The sequence below is a fragment of the Cynocephalus volans genome, chromosome 17 (assembly GCF_027409185.1).
Source record: "Cynocephalus volans isolate mCynVol1 chromosome 17, mCynVol1.pri, whole genome shotgun sequence".
NCBI classification, from domain to species: Eukaryota; Metazoa; Chordata; class Mammalia; order Dermoptera; family Cynocephalidae; genus Cynocephalus; species Cynocephalus volans.
Genome location: NC_084476.1, coordinates 1,174,159 through 1,190,260, shown reverse-complemented (window position 1 = coordinate 1,190,260; position 16,102 = coordinate 1,174,159). Strand labels below are relative to the sequence as shown.

Here is a 16,102-nt window from a genome sequence, read left to right as displayed (position 1 = left end):
CTGCTCCCTCCTGGTGTCTCCTCCCTGCAGGTGCCCCTCACCACACACACAGGTAGGAGCTCCTAAAACCAGGCTGGGGCCCAGGGACAGTGAGGCCAGGGCTGGGGACTTCCAGGCTCAGGACTTAGGCCCCATCCTGAGCCTCCAGGACCTAAGGGCAAGAAAGACCAGCCTGGGGCAGGCAGGAGGAAGGGGTGACACAAAGGACCCCCCAGCCCTGAGCCCAGGGGACGGGGAGGGCTCTATGTGTGCGGGGGTAGGGGGTGTGTGTTTCTAGACACAGCAGGTAGAGGCAGAAGCTGTGGGGAGAATAGCCTTAGGGACAGGGGCACCAAAGCCCCTTGCTTTACTCCTCATTATGGGGGTGTGGGACCCTTATCAAGCCAAGTCATCGCCTATTGATATCAAATGCCAAAGTCTAAATCGGGACCATCCGCAGTGTCCCTGGTGACACCTGATAAAAGAGGTCCCAGGATTGCATTGCCCAGATCCTGGCCACTTCTGCCCACACCCAGCACCCTAGCGCCCTGTGCCCTCCTCGGCCACTTGCCAGGCCTTCTTCCAGCCAGGACCAGTGCTGGAACTGGGGAGACAAGCCCCCTTGACGCTGTCCCCTGAAACTGGACTGGGCTTGCCTGACAGCCGCCCAAGGTCCTTGTAGCCATCCTCCTGTGGACGGAGGAAGTGGGGAGGTCACCAAGGCCTGCGAAGAGTGGGGAGGGAGGGCAGTGGCCAAGGCCTCAGGTCAGCTTGCTTGGCCAGGGTGGAGGCCGGGGAGAGACGCCTCTGACTTACCCTTCCCTCCAGCAGATCTGGGCCGGGGCCTGGGTCTGTCCCTGCCTGAAATCCATGCCGAATTCCCTCACTGGTGGCCAGGTCCCCCACCCCACACTGGACTCGGTTGACCTGGTGGACCGGAGTGTGAGAAATGCAGGTACCAGCTCCGCAGGCTCGGCCTGCCCACCCGCCCTCTCCTGATAGCACGCACTGGGCAAGGGGGAGAGGGGCTCCAGCTCGTGTCCTAGAGGGCCCCCTTGGGCTCAAGACAACACTGGTCAGGGCCACACAAGCTGGAGATCCCTGTTTTCCCCCTAATCCCCTGTGCCTCATCCTCTTTTGCCCTGGGTGGGGGTCCTGGAAACAGCCTGACTTGGCTCCGACCCCTGCAGGAACCTCCAGTTCTGCCCCAGGCCTGGAAAAGCGGGGCACAGACCTTTGGGCCCTTCTTCAGGTGAAGGACATTGGCCAGTCCTGGAAAGGTACTGGGGGTACTGGAGTGGCAGATAGGCCTCCCACTCCCCGGATCCTTGGGGAGAGAGAGCAGGGTGGGGGCTTGCCTAAACAAGCCTCAGGGAAACCTGCCGTGCAGGGCCCTGCCTGGGAGACCAGTGCCCCTCCGTTTGGCTGGCTGCCCTGTCCTGAGATGGAGACCCTCCCCTCCTCCTCCACCTGCTCATGGTTATGCTTCTGGCAGGCCCGGGGCGGTTGGCTTGGCCATTCTGCAAGGGAACACAGGAGAGAGAACAGTGTGGGGGACCCAGGCACTGTCCTGGGCAGCATAAGAGGGGAGGGCTCAGGCTCTGCACTGGGGGTTGCAGAAGAGGAGGAAATAGGGCCCTACCGTGGTGGGACAGAACGGGGGTCCTAGGGGGCCAGAGGAGGAAGGGGCCTGGAAGGGGTGCTGAGCAGGATGAAGGTCTGGGTGAGGACAGCCATGCCCTGTGTCCTCAGAGCTCAGCATGGCTGGCTGGGTGGTCATCAGCTTCCTCAAAGCCTGGGGGCTCCTGGGAAGCCTCTACTTCTTCATCTGCTCCCTGGACACCCTCAGCTCTGCCTTCCAGCTGCTGGGCAGTGAGTGACTAGGGGCGGCCCGGGCGGGGGTGGGCCACCAGCCCTTTGTAGCCTCAATGCACCTGTCTTCTGGGCACAGGCAAAATGACTGGAAACATCTTCAAGGACAACGTGGTGCTGTCCAACCCCGTGGCTGGACTGGTCATTGGTGTACTGGTCACAGTCCTTGTGCAGAGCTCTAGCACATCCTCCTCCATCGTAGTCAGTATGGTGGCCTCCAAGTGTATGTGCCTCTGCCCTCCCCAGGGGAGTGGGGGTGGTAGGGTGGGCAGGGAGGCTAATGCGACACCCCCACAGTGCTGACAGTCCAGGCGTCTGTGCCCATTATCATGGGTGTCAACGTGGGCACGTCCATCACCAGCACCCTGGTCTCAATGGCACAGTCGGGAGACCGGGACGAGTTTCAGAGGTGAGTTAGGGTGGGAGGGCAGGGGGCAGGGGCTGCAGTGGCAGGCACAGCCAAAGCCACCTGACCAGCCCACTCCACGTGGCTACAGGGCCTTCAGCGGCTCGGCTGTTCATGGCATCTTCAACTGGCTTACGGTGCTGATCTTGCTGCCGCTGGAGAGTGCGACAGCCATGCTGCAGAGGCTCAGCGAGCTGGCCCTGGGCGCCACGAGCCTGCAGCCCGGGGTGCAGGCACCGGACATCCTCAAGGTGTTGACAAAGCCACTCACACACCTCATCGTGCAGGTGAGGACGGCTGCCACCTTGGGAGGCCCAGTTTGCCCAGTTTGTCCGAGCACACTGGAGGGGAGAACGCGAAGACCCAGGCCCTACCCTGGATGAGACCGAGGTGGAGGGTCTGGGCCCTGCATTGGGTTGGGGGAGGAGGAGGCGTAAGCGGGCACAGCTGGGCTGGACTGGACCCTGTCAGCACCTGAGCCCCAGGTGAGTCCTGAGGAAGTGTCCAGCACAGGATCACGACTGCTCTGTCTCCCAGCTGGACACCAACGTGATTATGGGAAGCGCCACAGGCAACGCCACCAATAGCACTCTCATTAAGCGATGGTGCGGCACCAAGGGGGAGACGGTGAGGTGCCTCTGACCCCAGCCCCTCATTTGACCCCTGACCTCCAATCCGCCAAATCAACCAGCCCCACCCACTCTGATCCTCCATCTGTCTGACCTCTGTCTGCCACTAAGTCCATCCTGAGTCCTCCCTGCTCTCCCAGACCGAGGGGAGCAGCGGCAAATGCGGAGCCTTCGACCCCTGCACCGAGAGGAACGGAACGGCCCCCGCGGACAGGCAGCCCTGTGAGGCCCGCCCCCGCGCCTGCCCCGCCCCCAACGCCCCGCCCCAACGCCCCGCCCCCAACGCCCCGCCCCGCCTCCAACGCGCCGCCCCCCGCCCCCAGGCCGCCACCTGTTGGCGGGCACCGCGCTCACGGACCTGGCGGCGGGCTGCGTGCTGCTGGCCGGCTCCCTGCTCGTGCTCTGCGCCTGCCTGGTCCTCGTCGTCAAGCTGCTCAACTCGGTGCTGCGCGGCAGCATCGCGCAGGCCGTGAGGACGGCCCTCAACGCAGGTGCGGCGGGGCGCGGGCGGGGCGCGGGGCGGGGCGCGGGCGGGGCGGGGCGCGGGCAGGGCTGACCCCGCCCCCAGACTTCCCCTTCCCCTTCGGCTGGCTCAGCGGCTACCTGGCCATCCTCGTGGGCGCCGGCCTGACCTTCGTGCTCCAGAGCAGCAGCGTCTTCACGGCAGCGGTCGTGCCGCTCATGGGTGAGCCCAGCGGGCAGGGGGCCTCCCTCCGGGGGTGGGGGCTCAGGGCTGAGGCCTTGTGGTGATCCCCCTGCTCCCCCAGGGGTCGGGGTGATCAGCCTGGAACGGGCGTACCCCCTCTTCCTGGGCTCCAACATCGGCACCACCACCACGGCCCTGCTAGCCGCCCTGGCCAGCCCCTCCGACATGCTGCTCTACGCGGTTCAGGTACTGCCCTAGGTCCTTTCCCTGCTCCCAGGCCCCTCCCCACTCCCAGCACTGGCCTGAAGCATCCTGTCAGGCTCAGTACCCCAAGTCCAGCCCTGCAGACAGAGGTGTGCAACCTGCCCTGGGGCCCCAGGCTGGCCGTGGCCCAAGCTCTTCTCGGACCACTTTCTGGCTGCCAGCTGTAGGCCTGCAGCCCCACCTCCTCGGACCCCATAGACCCCACAGGCATCTCTTGGGTCCCCAGCCCATTACTCCTGGCCTGAGACTTCATCATTTCCAGGATTGTTTTCTCAGTGCGTGGCCCTGGGGCAACCCCCATGCCCTTTGCCTCTCTCTTTGGCAGCCCTTCATCAGCCTCCCCTGAGGGACCCTGACGACCCCACCTTCCACGCTGTGCTCCTCACTGTGTCCCCTGGAGGCCTGCCCCAGCCTTGTGGGCCTCCAAGCTCCTCTATTCCACCCTCTCCAAGATGCCTCTCCCCGTGCACTAGCCACCTAATCCCTACAGGTCCCACCTGGACAATGATGCATCTTCCTAGTCCCCATCCCACAAAGGCCCCATGTCACCTGAGCTGGGCGCCCAATGCCACCTTGGTGCCTGGCCGTGATTCTGCCTCCAGGACGTCTCCCCTCAACTCTCAGTTCCCCAGCTTTGTGCCCCATACCCAGTTCCATTTAGTTCTGCTGATTTTCTAAAACACCCCTTCTGTGGTCTTCTGCCCTGGTTCAAGCTGGCCTCTGCCTGGGAGTATAGACAGGCTCAATCCCTCAAATCCTGGATCAAGCTGGGTGCTGCTCACATGAAGAGATTAATCCTGGCCTCCCCCAACTCCACCGGCGTCCTTGCCTCTGCCCCCGCTCTGTCCAATCGGACCCTCTCATTGCAGGGCCCTGCTCCACCCACTGCAGGCAGCCATCCAGACTGCACACACACTAGGACTCTTCTGAGTCTGGCACCACTTGGAGAACAGTGTTCTCTCCATGTGTGGCCCTGTGCCTCCTCCCCACAGGAGCCCAGGCTGGGGTGGCAAAGCTCACTCAGGCATGAGGAGTAGGGTTCCCTAGGCAGGAGGCACAGACAAAGCTGAGTCAGTCTGGACGAGGGCAAGCTCCATGGCTGGTCATCCTTTGGAGGCAGCAGTGATGCAGCTACCTCACTGGGGGACTGGACTGGGCTCCTGCCCACCCCCCACCCCCGTGTGTGTGGGATGGTGGTGCAGGAGGAGCCTGCCCACACCTGTCCAGAATCTGTCCTCCCAGGTGGCCCATCTCAGCTGTTGAATAGGATGCTAGACAAGCTTCGGACTTGGGGCAGTTTCTGCAGGGTGGGGAGGGGCAGGGGTCCTGGAGAACCCAGGTGACCCGTATTGTCAGGCCCGGGCTTCTGACACCTTCCTGCTTTCCCCGCCCACCAGGTTGCCCTCATCCACTTCTTCTTCAACCTGACTGGCATACTGCTGTGGTACGTGGTGCCCATCCTGCGGCTGCCCATCCCCCTGGCCCAGCGCTTTGGTAAACTGACTGCCCGCTACCGCTGGGTTGCTATTGCTTACCTGTTGCTCAGCTTCCTGCTGCTGCCCCTGGCGGCTTTCGGACTCTCCCTGGCAGGGGACAGGGTGCTGGCCTCCGTTGGGGGTCCTCTGGTGGGGCTAGTGATCCTCGTGGTCCTGGTCAACGTCCTGCAGCGGCACCGGCCAGCCTGGCTGCCCCGCAGCCTGCGGTCCTGGGCCTGGCTCCCCCTGTGGCTCCATTCTCTGGAGCCCTGGGACCGCCTAGTGACCTACTGCAGCCCCTGCAGCTCCGCTCAGACCACTACCAAAGAGGCCCACTGTTACGATAACCCTGAGGTCCTGGCCTCCCAGCAGTTGTGAGGGATGGGTGCCCCAGAACACCCTCCACCCCCCACTGGTCTCAGGAGTCCAGGTGCCCTTGGGGCAAGGGGTCCCAGCAGCAGAGGCCTTCTGAGTCACCTGCCATCTCTTCTTTCTTTGTAAATAAATGAGACTGTTACCCAGGTGTGGTGTTCTTTGCTCCCCCATACAGGAGCTTCCTGGGTAGGGTCCCCTAGTCCCTGTTCAGAGGAGAGGTGGGGGTGGAGCAGCGCCGATGCTGCCCCCTAGCGGACACTCAGGGCCCTCAGGGCCCGCCAGCGTGGGGGCTGGGCAGCCCACGTGGGTGTGGGGACGGGGTGCCCTCCCGAGCCCCAAACTGTCGCTGGAGCCTGAAGGCGCGAGGGAGCGGTGGGTCTGGAGGGCGGAGACTTCTCGCAGCAGGAGCGGTCCGCGGAGGCCGGACGGGGTCCGGGCCCCTTCCCCGAGGGTACGGGCGGAGGGCAGAGTGAGCAGGCCGGCTCCCACCCACCGCCGCCCGGGACCCCCTGCCGGCCGGCGGGTGATCGGGCGGGCGCGGCTCCCGCGGGAATCCCCCTCCGCCCGCCTGGCCTGACGTCACGGCTGGGGCGGGGCCTCGCGTCTCGCCAGGTGCGGAGCAGGCGCGAGGAGGGCGGGAGGGACCGGGTTGTCCCCAGGCGCCCCCTCCCCGGTCTGCCCCTCCTTGTCCCTCGGCGGGGCAGAGCCCCAGGAGTTTGGTCCCGGTCTGGGGGCGGCGAGAGGGAGAGCCCCCGTCTGGGGTCTCCCGGGTATGCCGGCCTAGGCTTTCCCAGACCGGCCCGAGCGGAGCCAGGGCCTCAGCTCCCCGAAACCTGGAGGGAGCCGGGCGTGCCCGCGAGGTTCGGGCGCCGCGGCCCGGCCCAGCCGCGCAGGACACTGCCCCAGGGCCCCAGACCCCGTCCTAGAGGCCGGCGAAGGCCTGCCCGGCAGGTGGGGGAGGCGAGGCTCAGACTGTCTCCCAACCTGGGGGCGCGCCCCGGGGAGGGGACGGGGTCCGCGGCTGCGCTCGGGTTGCCACACAGCAAGGCTCTGCCCGCCGGCGGGTAACTGGACACCAGGGAGCGGCAGGGGCCTCCCGCCGCCTCCAGCCCAGGGCTGCCCACAACCCCCACTCCACCCCCAAGGAAAGAAAGCTTCGGGTGCTCGAACTCACGCACTCGGTCGGTCGAGGCATACACTGACCGACAGAGGGACTGACTCTCATCAGGGACACGTCTGGTTTGCTCATTTCTTACCAAGTCTGCTGCGAGTCTGTGGTCAGTCACGTCCTCCTGGCTCAGAACTGCTGCCCTGATGGGGGGGCACCTTTCTTCTCAGTCCCCTCAGGTTTCCCTAGTCGGACCCCCAGGGAGGAGGAGTGTGGCTGGTCAGGAAGACGTCTCAGGGAGCCCCAGGGCCATTCCTTGCCCGTGATCCTGTTCTTTTACCCTCTCAGGTTCCCTTAGCACCTCCCACCGTGTCCCCCAGGCCCTCTCTGTCCCCTTAGCCCTCAGTCTTCCACAGGTCTTCCCCTAGGTCTGCTTGCTCTGAGAGTTAAGGGGGCCTCAGGGGTAAGCTCCAGCAAGAGAAGGGCTTCCCTTGGCCAGCTCGTGCACCCCAGCTTTGGTCCCCCCACCCCTGTGATTCCACAATACTGACATCAGTCTCATGGTACCCTCTGATGTTCCTCAGGGGGACAGGCCTGGCTAGTTCCCTGGGGAGGCTGAGGGGTGGGGGGGACAGTGAGGCCCTTGTGGAGGGGGAGGAAGCACCCCGTACACCTCTCCTTCCGGGGCAGGTGAGGCCTCCCACAAAGGCGGACTGCTGGGTCCTTTGAGGCCGCCAACCACTACCCGCCCACCTGCTGCCCCTGCCTGGCGGTAATACACCCTCCCACTGGGACCATGGCCACCGGTAAACAGAGCCTTCGTTGTGGATGCTTCCAACAGCTGCAGGCTGGAGACAAGGGCAGGCACCCAGCACTCCCACGGCCCCTCCTGCCCTGGCTTCCCTGCTCTTCTGGCCCTCTCTGGTCTGCATCCTGCCTGACCACAGACTCCAGGCTCCAGGGTTGACCCTCTTGCCCCATACTGCCAGCCCACTCCACATAGGGGGAGGGGCACCCTTGGTTCAGGTTGGGGAGCTGCAGGGTGTCCCACCACCAGCTGTGCAGCAGCAGCAACTGCTATCCTTGTCAGGCTCAAGCCTAAGGGCCACAGGCAGCCTTTTGCGTCTTGTCACCAGGGCAACATGAGGGGCAAGGCAGACAGCCTGGTGCCATGGAGAGCTCTGGGGCGTACACCTGGGCAGGAGACACAACCTGTATTTTGTTACCTGTAAAATGGAGGTACCACCCTGACCTCCCAGCCCTGTGGGCACAGGTCACAGGAAGCAGGGGCTTCTTCCATTGGGGGGGTGTCTCAGGTCACACAGCATTGGAGTGGGGTGGGGAGGCTTTGACAAGGTGCAGGGGCACCAGAAACCCAGACACCTCAGAGCAACCTCATCAGGGCTTTGCACAGCTTGCTGGGGAAATATCTGAGCTTCTCCCTCCTTTACTTATTTGACAACTGAACGGTATGAGGCTTAAATGGCCTGTCTACTGTTTGGGCAGCTAAGCTACTCTGCAGGGCCCTGAACCAACTCAGGGGATGCTCTGGGTACTGAGAGAACCCTAGGATGCCAGGCAGTGATGCTGAACACTCATGCTGATGCAGGCTCCAGCCCTTTTGAGGGAAGAGGCAGGTCAGGGTGGTCAACAGAAGCCAGGACCTCCTTCCTGGACCAGCCTGTGGGGCAGGGGCCTGGTCCTTGAGGCCCTGCTAGGACTGTCACATTGACATGCTGACTCATCCTCTTGGTCAGGGTGGCAGACATTGGCGACAGAACCCTGGAGGGATGAAATACTAATCTCTGTGCATGCTCACAATGCTGCTTTCCCAACAATTTTTCCAAAGATGTGTAGTTTTGGTCACTGTAAACTGTAATACTGTACTACACATTATGTGGTGAAGAAGGGTGTGCATTTCCTCTGGGAAGAAAGGTGTTGTCCCCCAAGCCCTCTGACTGGGAGGCAGAGGAGATAAGTTCACTCAGAAGGCCAGACTCCAGGGAGGCCCCGTGGCCGCCACAAGGGAGGCTGTCCAGGGTGGACCCGCGGTGTAACTGGTTCTCCTAAAAATGTTACAAAAACATACTGCAAACATATTATCAAAAGCAATTGAGTAAAGGTGCAACCATGAGTAATTTAACTGCGTTTCCTTTATAAGTTTTTTTCCCCCCTCCCCAGTGTAAATCAGGTCACAAATTAGGAACGATAAAAGCAGCCGTCAGCGCAGGCATCGTGATCCCGGGCTGGGATAACAGGGTCGGGCCGGGGAGCCCGGAGGCCGGGAGCCCACCGCGTCAAGGGGGGCCAGCGCGCCGCCCCCGTCTCCACGCGCTGCTGGGGCCGCGGCACCACGGCGACGGGCGCCCGGCCAGCGCCGTCGCCACAACACACGGCGCGGCGGCAGCGCAGGCCCGGCCCCGCCTCCGCGTGCCCGCACCCGGCGCACCCGGCCCGCCCGGCCGCAGGGGCCCCCCCTGCGCCCAGCGCCCCAGCCCCACCTCATCTGTCTGAGCAGCGTCTGAGCCCCGTTCTGTCTTTTCGCCTTTAATGGCATCGCCCCCTCCTCTGCCTGGAGACCCCCGGGGCTCGCCCTGCGTCGCTGAGCCCGCAGGGTGGGCCTGCGCTCTCGGGGCCCTCGCTGGGCCCTCGCGCCGCGTCGCTCCGCGGCAGCCGGTCACGGAGGCCTGTGCCCGCCCCGGGCCAACGAGCCCGCCCCCACCCCCCGCCCCGGCGCGGCCCGCGGCCCGGCCGGAAGCCCGCAACCGCCCCGCGCCCCGCCCGCGCCGGCCCGAGCCTCCCACGGCATTGCGGCGGTTACCAGGACGCTGGCCCTGCGCAGCCATTGGCGCCAGCCTCTTGGCGTGCTCCTGGGAGCCAGCCAATGAGGGGGCAAATCAATCATTTGAAACGCCCAATGGGCAGAGCTCTGCGGCGCGAGGGGGGGAATGGTGATAGGGGAATCAGAGACCGCGGCTGGCCAATAGAGAGCAAAAGGTGGTGGGAAGGCGGGCGTCAGGTGGCTCGATTGATGGGAATTCAGCCAATCGGGCGAAGGTTCTCGGCAGCCTCGTTCTGGCAGCCCAATCCGAGGCTGGCGGAGGCGGGCCCGGCGGATATATAAGCCTTGGCGGTGCGGCGGTTGTAGCACTCTGCGCGCCTGCTCCGCCACTTCTGACGTGTCCGTCCGCCCGCCCGCCTTTGCCGCCGCCGCCGCCGCCGCCGCCGCCATGAGGGAGATCGTGCACCTGCAGGCCGGGCAGTGCGGCAACCAGATCGGCGCCAAGGTGGGCGGCCGGGCCGCCGACGGTCGGGCGCGGGATGGCCGGGCTGGGCGGGCGGCTGGGAAGATGGCGGCGGCGGGCCGGCGGCGCCCCCGCATTGCGTTCCCGGGCGGTCGCGCGGGGCCGGGGCGAGGGCAGCGCAGCGGCGGGCTGGGCCGAGACCCCGGGGACGGCGGCCGAGTGCGCGGGCTGGCGGGGGCGGGGGCCGGGCTCGCCGCGCCCGTCCGGGGCGGGGCCGCCTCCGGGCGCACCGGCCGCCGTGACTCAGCCCGCCCCGCCCGCCCGTTGCAGTTCTGGGAGGTGATCAGCGACGAGCATGGCATCGATCCCACCGGCACCTACCACGGGGACAGCGACCTGCAGCTGGAACGCATCAACGTGTACTACAACGAGGCCACCGGTGAGGCCCCGGCCGCGACCTCCCCCGGGTGAGCGCGCCGCCCCTGCCCTCGCTGACGCCCTCCCGTCCCCCGCAGGTGGCAAGTACGTGCCCCGCGCCGTGCTCGTGGACCTGGAGCCCGGCACGATGGACTCGGTGCGCTCGGGCCCCTTCGGGCAGATCTTCAGGCCGGACAATTTCGTTTTCGGTGAGCCGCGGGCGGGGGCTGGGCTGCGGCTCGCGAGCCAGGGCGGCGCAGAGGTCAAGGGGTTGCCCCGGTGTCGTTGTCGTCAGAACCGCAGAGTGGCCCTGGACACCTTCCTTTCTTCTGAGTCACTCAATCTCCTCTCCTAAAGCGGCTTTGGGAGGAAGGCCCAGCTGTCTGCCGGCCGGCGAGGAGCGGGTGGATGTAATCTCCACAGGGGACGCGGACCTGGGGCATGGCTGCTCGTCCGCCCTTGGGAATTGGCAGAGGATGCCCGGGGAGGGGTTTAATGTTAAGGCATCTCAGGTTTTGCTCCGAATTTAATTTTTGTCAGGGTGGGTTGCTGTTGTATCATTTTGGAGGTTTGCTTTACTTGTGGGGTGAATCTTGCATGTCATGTCACACCACGTCACTTGGCTGATTTTGCACGAGTGGCAGTGACCGGTGGTGATCTGGCTAAAGAGTGACCAGCTGTCGTCTTTTGTAGGTCAGAGTGGTGCCGGGAACAACTGGGCCAAGGGGCACTACACAGAAGGCGCGGAGCTGGTCGACTCGGTGCTGGATGTTGTGAGGAAGGAGGCTGAGAGCTGTGACTGCCTGCAGGGCTTCCAGCTGACCCACTCCCTGGGTGGGGGGACTGGGTCTGGGATGGGAACCCTCCTCATCAGCAAGATCCGGGAGGAGTACCCCGACAGGATAATGAACACGTTCAGCGTGGTGCCCTCGCCTAAGGTGTCGGACACGGTGGTCGAGCCCTACAACGCCACCCTCTCGGTCCACCAGCTTGTAGAAAACACAGACGAGACCTATTGCATAGATAATGAAGCCCTCTATGACATCTGTTTCAGAACCCTAAAGCTGACCACGCCCACCTATGGTGACCTGAACCACCTGGTGTCCGCCACCATGAGTGGGGTTACCACCTGCCTGCGCTTCCCTGGCCAGCTCAATGCTGACCTGCGGAAGCTGGCCGTGAACATGGTCCCCTTCCCCCGCCTGCACTTCTTCATGCCCGGCTTTGCCCCACTGACCAGCCGGGGCAGCCAGCAGTACCGCGCGCTCACTGTGCCTGAGCTCACCCAGCAGATGTTTGACGCCAAGAACATGATGGCCGCCTGCGACCCCCGCCACGGCCGCTACCTGACGGTGGCCGCCGTGTTCAGGGGCCGCATGTCCATGAAGGAGGTGGACGAGCAGATGCTTAACGTCCAAAACAAGAACAGCAGCTATTTTGTCGAATGGATCCCTAACAATGTGAAAACAGCTGTCTGTGACATCCCACCCAGGGGCCTAAAAATGTCCGCCACCTTCATCGGCAACAGCACGGCCATTCAGGAGCTGTTCAAGCGCATCTCGGAGCAGTTCACAGCCATGTTCCGGCGCAAGGCCTTCCTGCACTGGTACACGGGTGAGGGCATGGACGAGATGGAGTTCACCGAGGCCGAGAGCAACATGAACGACCTGGTGTCTGAGTACCAGCAGTACCAGGACGCCACGGCCGAGGAGGAGGGCGAGTTTGAGGAGGAGGCGGAGGAGGAGGTGGCCTAGAGCTGTCTGATATGGGTGAAGCGTGGAAGCGGCGTGAACTCTTTATTCACTCATAGCCGTTCTCGGGTAGCTGTGTCTCACTGTGTGCACTTGATGTTCTTCCTGTCTTGACATCTCATGCTGTACAGACGCCACCATTAAAGCATTTTCATAGTGTGTGGCTCCGCCTCTCCAGTTCCTTCTGATAGGCCTTCCGGGTACTGTTGCCAAATGTCAGTGCGTAGTTGTCCTGCATGGCTGCAGGGGAGCAAGGCTGCATCTGAGCTGCCGGGTTCAGCACATGCCCAGGGTGAGGTATGCGAATGGCTCCAGGAGGGGCCAGCATGGTCTTGCAGCTGGGGAAGAGGGGGTGGTGGGCAATCCTGCCCAAAGGTGGGACCCTGGGAACACTGTGGTCAGATGGCTGGTCCTGCGCATGGCAGCCTGGGTGCATCAGCGTGACCTTGTCCTAGTGAGGTGGATGCAGGGACATTTGGCAGGGAGCAGGGGCTGGTGGGAGGGCTCCAAGCCCACCACATACTTACACGGTATGAATCCCATGTAGAAGGGTATCAGGCCCTGGCTGTTGTAGATGGTGTTGCTGGGCCAGTTTGTCCTGGGCAGCCTCTCACCCAGGTCACAGACAGGATTTCTGAACCGGAACTGGAGAGACAGGCAGGTGCTGACAAGCACTGCCCCCCGCCTGGTAACTAGTGGGCAGAATGTCCAAGTGGGGGGGATCTGATCCTACCCTGGGATGGAAGCTGGCATCCACCCTGAGAGCATGGCAAATGCTTGTGGGTCTCTTGTCTTCCCTACCCCCAAATTCCAAAACTTTAGAGCAGAGAGCCAGGACCTTATCAGGACAAGAGGGGGTGGGGATGACACCCTTGAGGTCAGACCCTTGAGCCAGGCAGAACCTCTTTCCCCAGGCCTCAGGAAGCCTGGCCTTCAGGGCACCCTCTAGGGAAACCACCAAGCAGGAGCAGAGGCTGGTGTGCGGGTGGAGGTGGGACGTTGCCCTCATACCTGGTTCTTGTCGAACTCGTCCATAGCCTGAATGACCCCATCGCGGTAATTCATCCCCATCACCGAGGCAAATTGGGGGATGAAGCCAGCATATCCTGGGGGTGGGCAGATGTCAGGGTCCATCTGGTCCCCTGGGCATACCAGGCTGTTCCAGATACATCAGCGAAAGCTGGTGAGACTCCTTGCCTTCCCTGAACGTTGGCAACTGCCTCTTGGGGCCAATCACGAATAAGTAACAGAGGAGCCCTCCCTCGAGAGGAGCCTCCATGGCTCTCATCATCTCACCTGGGCCCTGGAATCGTGTGGGGAAGGGGTGCCCCTCTCCAGACCAGCCCACACCCCCAGTACCCACCTGAGATGGCTTTTCGTTGAATCAGGTTGGGGTGGTCCAGCTGGGGCAGCCGTTGGAATCTGCCCACGTCCAGTGTCTCCTGCAGGCGGGGTGGGGGCGGGTATTCATCCCTCCTGTAGTGGTACAGCTGGAGTGGAGGAGAGGTGAGTCACTAACCCAGCTCCCACCTGAGTCTGCGTGGGGGTGAGGCCTGGTGCAATGTGTCTCCCAATTACCTGGTACCGCCCAGGGGACTCATGGACAGGGACAGCACTCTTCCAGGCCTCTTCCCCATATGCCAGCCGCAGGCCCGGGTGTCCCACGTCTCCCGAGTCCCCTTTCCTGCCTGGTGGGCACGGCGGGTAGGGTAGGTAGGGCATAAAGCCTGCAGGCAATGGAACCTGTCTGGATACGTCCTCGTCACCTGGTGGCCTCTGGGCATCCCCCTCCTTGGGTGGGAGCTGGCCTAGGATCTCAAAATTCTTATAGGGCTTGAGACCTGTGCAGACAGAGAAGCCGGTGACAACACAGCAGGAGAGCGGCCCGGGAGGGGCAGGGCTGGGGCTGGCAGCTCACCAGTGTAGTGGGGGATGTAGGGCTCAGTCAGGTCCCGGCAGGGATTAAAGGAGGGCTTGGGTTTGCTGAAGTCTTCGATGAACTTGGGCTTGGACATGGGGGACAGCACGGAGCAGTGACTCTTCTGCACGCTGGGGTCTGTGAGCAGCTGCGCTGTGGTGCGTCCATAGGTATTCCCCACCTGGTAGCGCAGCTGCGGATAGAAGCCGGCATAGCTGCGGAGGGGGAGGGGGAGGCAGGGTGGATCGGTGAGGGCTGTCCCCGCAGCCGGGCAGGGCCCCTGCCAGCAGGACGGATGCAGCCTGCCTGCCTCGTAGCAGCTGCATGACCTGTGGCAGGTCACGGAGCCTACACTCCCTTGTGAAATGGGGGTTGCGGTGGCACGTGCCTTCTGGGCTTGAGTCTTTTTTTTTTTTTTTTTTTTTTTAAAAAAAAAGATGACCGGTAAGGGGATCTCAACCCTTGGCTTGGTGTTGTCAGCACCACGCTCAGCCAGTGAGCAAACCGGCCATCCCTATATAGGATCCGAACCCGTGGCCTTGGTGTTATCAGCACCGCACTCTACCGAGTGAGCCACGGGCCAGCCTTGGGCTTGAGTCTTGAACGGGTAGCAGGTGTCTGTGTGCTGAGAATGTGCCTGGCCCCTGTGTGAGCTTCGCTGTCATCACCCCCACCAGCCTGGGCTCCACCTCCACTCAGCCCTCCTCCCACCCCCTGTCCCAGCCCCTCTCCCAGCCCTCACTCTGACATGGGCATGGGGAGCTCTGCCCCGTGGAAGCGTGTACAGGCCCAGCACAGGGCCCAGGCAGAGGGAGGTTCCTTGTACACAAGTTGGTCCCACCGGGGAGGTGACAATCGGATTTGGCCTGGACTTTTGCCACCCTAGGAGGCCAGAAGCCAACCATGGGACCGGGACATGGCAGGCAGGGGGGCAGGCAGCTGGAAGCTGGTGGCGTGTGAGCTGAGCTTTGAAGGGGAGCAGCCACTTCCCCACATGGGGAGATGGTGCAGGTGTCTCAGTGCAGGCTCCATGGACGGCAGTCACTGGTCCAGTGCTGCTGGGGGGCCTGTGTAATCACCCAAGGAGTGTGAATTGTCTTCTTTTAAAAAATTGCAAAGTTAACACAGGTTCGTGAGTTTAAAGGTGAGCAAGGCTGAGAGTCAGCTTCAGTGTCACTTGCTCCACAGGCGACCACAGTTAAAGACAGGCTTGCCCTACCCTTTCCACCCACATGTATCTGTGTGTGTGCATGTAGGAGGGTGTGCTGTAGAGGGGCGGTCTTTACCTTTTCACCTGAGGGGTACCTAGTGAGGCACCTGCCGTGCTGCTCTCTTCGTTAAAGCATGGAGTGCTCAATAAGGTGAGCACCTGGTGCTCACTCAGCCTGCCTCTGCTCGCCATTTGGGTGCCTCAGTTTCTTTCTTTCTTTTTTTTTTTTAAAGATGACCAGTAAAGGGATCTTAACGCTTGACTTGGTGTTGTCAGCACCACGCTCACCCAGTGAGCTAACCGGCCATCCATATATAGGGATCCAAACCTGTGGCCTTGCTGTTATCAGCACCACACTCTCCCAAGTGAACCATGGGCCAGCCCCTGGGTGCCTCAGTTTCTGCTCTTGACATGCTGGCCACCTGGCACAGCATCTGACATCCAGTCACCGAGTGCTTTCTCTGTCCCAGAGCCCTTCAGCCCACCGGGCCTCAATCCCTAGCTCCCTGGCATTCCTGGCCTGTAGTACCCCACAGCTTCTTGGAGCCCAGCTCTGGAGCCCCCTCACAGCTGGCCTCCAGCCCTTAGGCCCCAGCCCCACACCCCCATCCCCAGCCATGACCCCAGCCTCCTGCCAGAGCTGGCGGCTCTTACCCAGGGATGTAGTGAGGTTCTGGTGTGAAGAGGTTGTGTTTCTGAGTAGCTGTCATTCTGCCTCAACTCCACCCTTGCCGGCTCCAGCCCCTTTTCTCCTGTGTCTGGCCCCCTTCCCTGAGAGGGGCCCTGTCACCTGGCAACCATTGTGAA

General features: G+C 63.0%; 3 protein-coding genes across 4 annotated transcripts; 2 read left to right on the top strand and 1 right to left on the bottom strand.

The window, feature by feature from the left end:
• The first annotated feature begins 849 nt into the window (after positions 1–849).
• SLC34A3 (solute carrier family 34 member 3) lies at positions 850–5,649 on the top strand. The gene is made up of 12 exons (XM_063082445.1): positions 850–934; positions 1,170–1,259; positions 1,732–1,851; positions 1,931–2,074; positions 2,149–2,260; positions 2,349–2,544; positions 2,795–2,884; positions 3,027–3,108; positions 3,210–3,377; positions 3,455–3,571; positions 3,654–3,778; positions 5,194–5,649. The coding sequence occupies exons 1-12, from the start codon at positions 850–852 to the stop codon at positions 5,647–5,649; spliced, it is 1,785 nt and encodes a 594-aa protein (XP_062938515.1).
• Positions 5,650–9,906: 4,257 nt separating this feature from the next.
• Positions 9,907–12,330, top strand: TUBB4B (tubulin beta 4B class IVb). 2 transcript variants are annotated; one of them, XM_063082590.1, is made up of 4 exons: positions 9,907–10,041; positions 10,330–10,438; positions 10,515–10,625; positions 11,110–12,330. In XM_063082590.1, the coding sequence occupies exons 1-4, from the start codon at positions 9,985–9,987 to the stop codon at positions 12,168–12,170; spliced, it is 1,338 nt and encodes a 445-aa protein (XP_062938660.1). In that variant the 5' UTR covers positions 9,907–9,984; the 3' UTR covers positions 12,171–12,330. The 2 variants fall into 2 exon arrangements, with proteins under 2 accessions (XP_062938660.1, XP_062938661.1); XM_063082591.1 differs by lacking the exon at positions 10,515–10,625 and having other exon boundaries at positions 9,951–10,041; positions 10,330–10,466.
• Positions 12,319–16,005, bottom strand: CIMIP2A (ciliary microtubule inner protein 2A). The gene is made up of 7 exons (XM_063082592.1): positions 15,950–16,005; positions 14,086–14,300; positions 13,746–14,008; positions 13,531–13,657; positions 13,179–13,273; positions 12,695–12,812; positions 12,319–12,407 (listed from the first exon to the last, which is right to left on the bottom strand). Exons 1-7 carry the CDS (start codon positions 16,003–16,005, stop codon positions 12,319–12,321), a joined length of 963 nt encoding a protein of 320 aa, XP_062938662.1.
• Between the last annotated feature and the right edge of the window lie 97 nt (positions 16,006–16,102).

What these genes read in the sequence shown, in the direction of transcription:
- SLC34A3 (XM_063082445.1), top strand. Translation starts at nt 850, where the DNA reads ATGCCGAATTCCCTCACTGGTGGCCAGGTCCCCCACCCCACACTGGAC. An exon ending in CAGTATGGTGGCCTCCAAGT is followed by an intron (nt 2,075 to 2,148) that starts GTATGTGCCTCT and finishes ACACCCCCACAG; the next exon opens with TGCTGACAGTCCAGGCGTCT. An exon ending in GCGGCACCAAGGGGGAGACG is followed by an intron (nt 2,885 to 3,026) that starts GTGAGGTGCCTC and finishes CTGCTCTCCCAG; the next exon opens with ACCGAGGGGAGCAGCGGCAA.
- TUBB4B (XM_063082590.1), top strand. Translation starts at nt 9,985, where the DNA reads ATGAGGGAGATCGTGCACCTGCAGGCCGGGCAGTGCGGCAACCAGATC. An exon ending in GCAACCAGATCGGCGCCAAG is followed by an intron (nt 10,042 to 10,329) that starts GTGGGCGGCCGG and finishes CGCCCGTTGCAG; the next exon opens with TTCTGGGAGGTGATCAGCGA. An exon ending in GCCGGACAATTTCGTTTTCG is followed by an intron (nt 10,626 to 11,109) that starts GTGAGCCGCGGG and finishes CGTCTTTTGTAG; the next exon opens with GTCAGAGTGGTGCCGGGAAC.
- CIMIP2A (XM_063082592.1), bottom strand. Translation starts at nt 16,005, where the DNA reads ATGACAGCTACTCAGAAACACAACCTCTTCACACCAGAACCTCACTAC. An exon ending in TCAACGAAAAGCCATCTCAG is followed by an intron (nt 13,274 to 13,530) that starts GTGGGTACTGGG and finishes GCCCACCCCCAG; the next exon opens with GATATGCTGGCTTCATCCCC. An exon ending in ACGAGTTCGACAAGAACCAG is followed by an intron (nt 12,813 to 13,178) that starts GTATGAGGGCAA and finishes CTGTCTCTCCAG; the next exon opens with TTCCGGTTCAGAAATCCTGT.